Source organism: Olea europaea, chromosome 18 (assembly GCF_002742605.1).
Source record: "Olea europaea var. sylvestris chromosome 18, O_europaea_v1, whole genome shotgun sequence".
Lineage (NCBI taxonomy): Eukaryota > Viridiplantae > Streptophyta > Magnoliopsida > Lamiales > Oleaceae > Olea > Olea europaea.
Window position 1 is genome coordinate 13,012,365 of NC_036254.1, and position 606 is coordinate 13,012,970.

The 606-nt window shown below is 41.6% G+C and overlaps 1 protein-coding gene across 1 annotated transcript in view; it reads right to left on the minus strand.

Annotated features, from left to right (window-relative positions):
• The window catches only part of LOC111366761, a 3,312-nt gene extending 2,996 nt beyond the window's left edge, over nucleotides 1–316 (minus strand). The window contains exon 1 of the mRNA XM_022987458.1: nucleotides 44–316. Coding sequence (XP_022843226.1) covers nucleotides 44–316 — 273 coding nt within the window. The remainder of the gene's footprint in view (nucleotides 1–43) is intronic.
• Between the last annotated feature and the right edge of the window lie 290 nt (nucleotides 317–606).

Below are 606 nucleotides of genomic sequence, written 5' to 3' on the forward strand. Positions count from 1 at the left end.
AGGGTTAGGGTATGATTTTTGGGCCGAAAAGATACTTAAAAACTCGAATTTTAGTGTTTTGGAAACGGGCGCCATGGCGCCTAGGTCTGGCGTCGTGGCGCCCAAATCTGGCGCCGTGGCGCCCAATGTTCTGCTTCTTTTTTCTTCCTTGGGCGCCATGGCGCCCATGTTTCTGCTTGCTTTTTCTTCTCTTTGGCGCCCCTTTTTCGGCGTCGTGGCGCCAATGCCACTGCTTTAATCCTCTTCTCTTTATTTTTTCAAGCCTATTTCCCACTCCAATCTTATTCAATACTTGCTTATTCATGCTCCATTTCATTGATTATCATTTTTGCTCATCACCGGCTCCCAATAGTGATAGTTTCTTGAGAATTGTCCAAACTGCAAAACAACACTAACGCACACATCAAAACGTTCAAAAATGCTCAAGAACACATCAAAAAACTCGATTTAGAAGCTTAAGTTTAATGAGTGAATTACACTCATCAGATAGATTGAACATGATAAGAATATTGGGCCCTTGTTTGAGCCCCATTTTTTTCATAAGAATGAATTTTCAAATAGCATGTTTGTTAGAACCAATCAACCAACTGGGAGGAATCATCCATA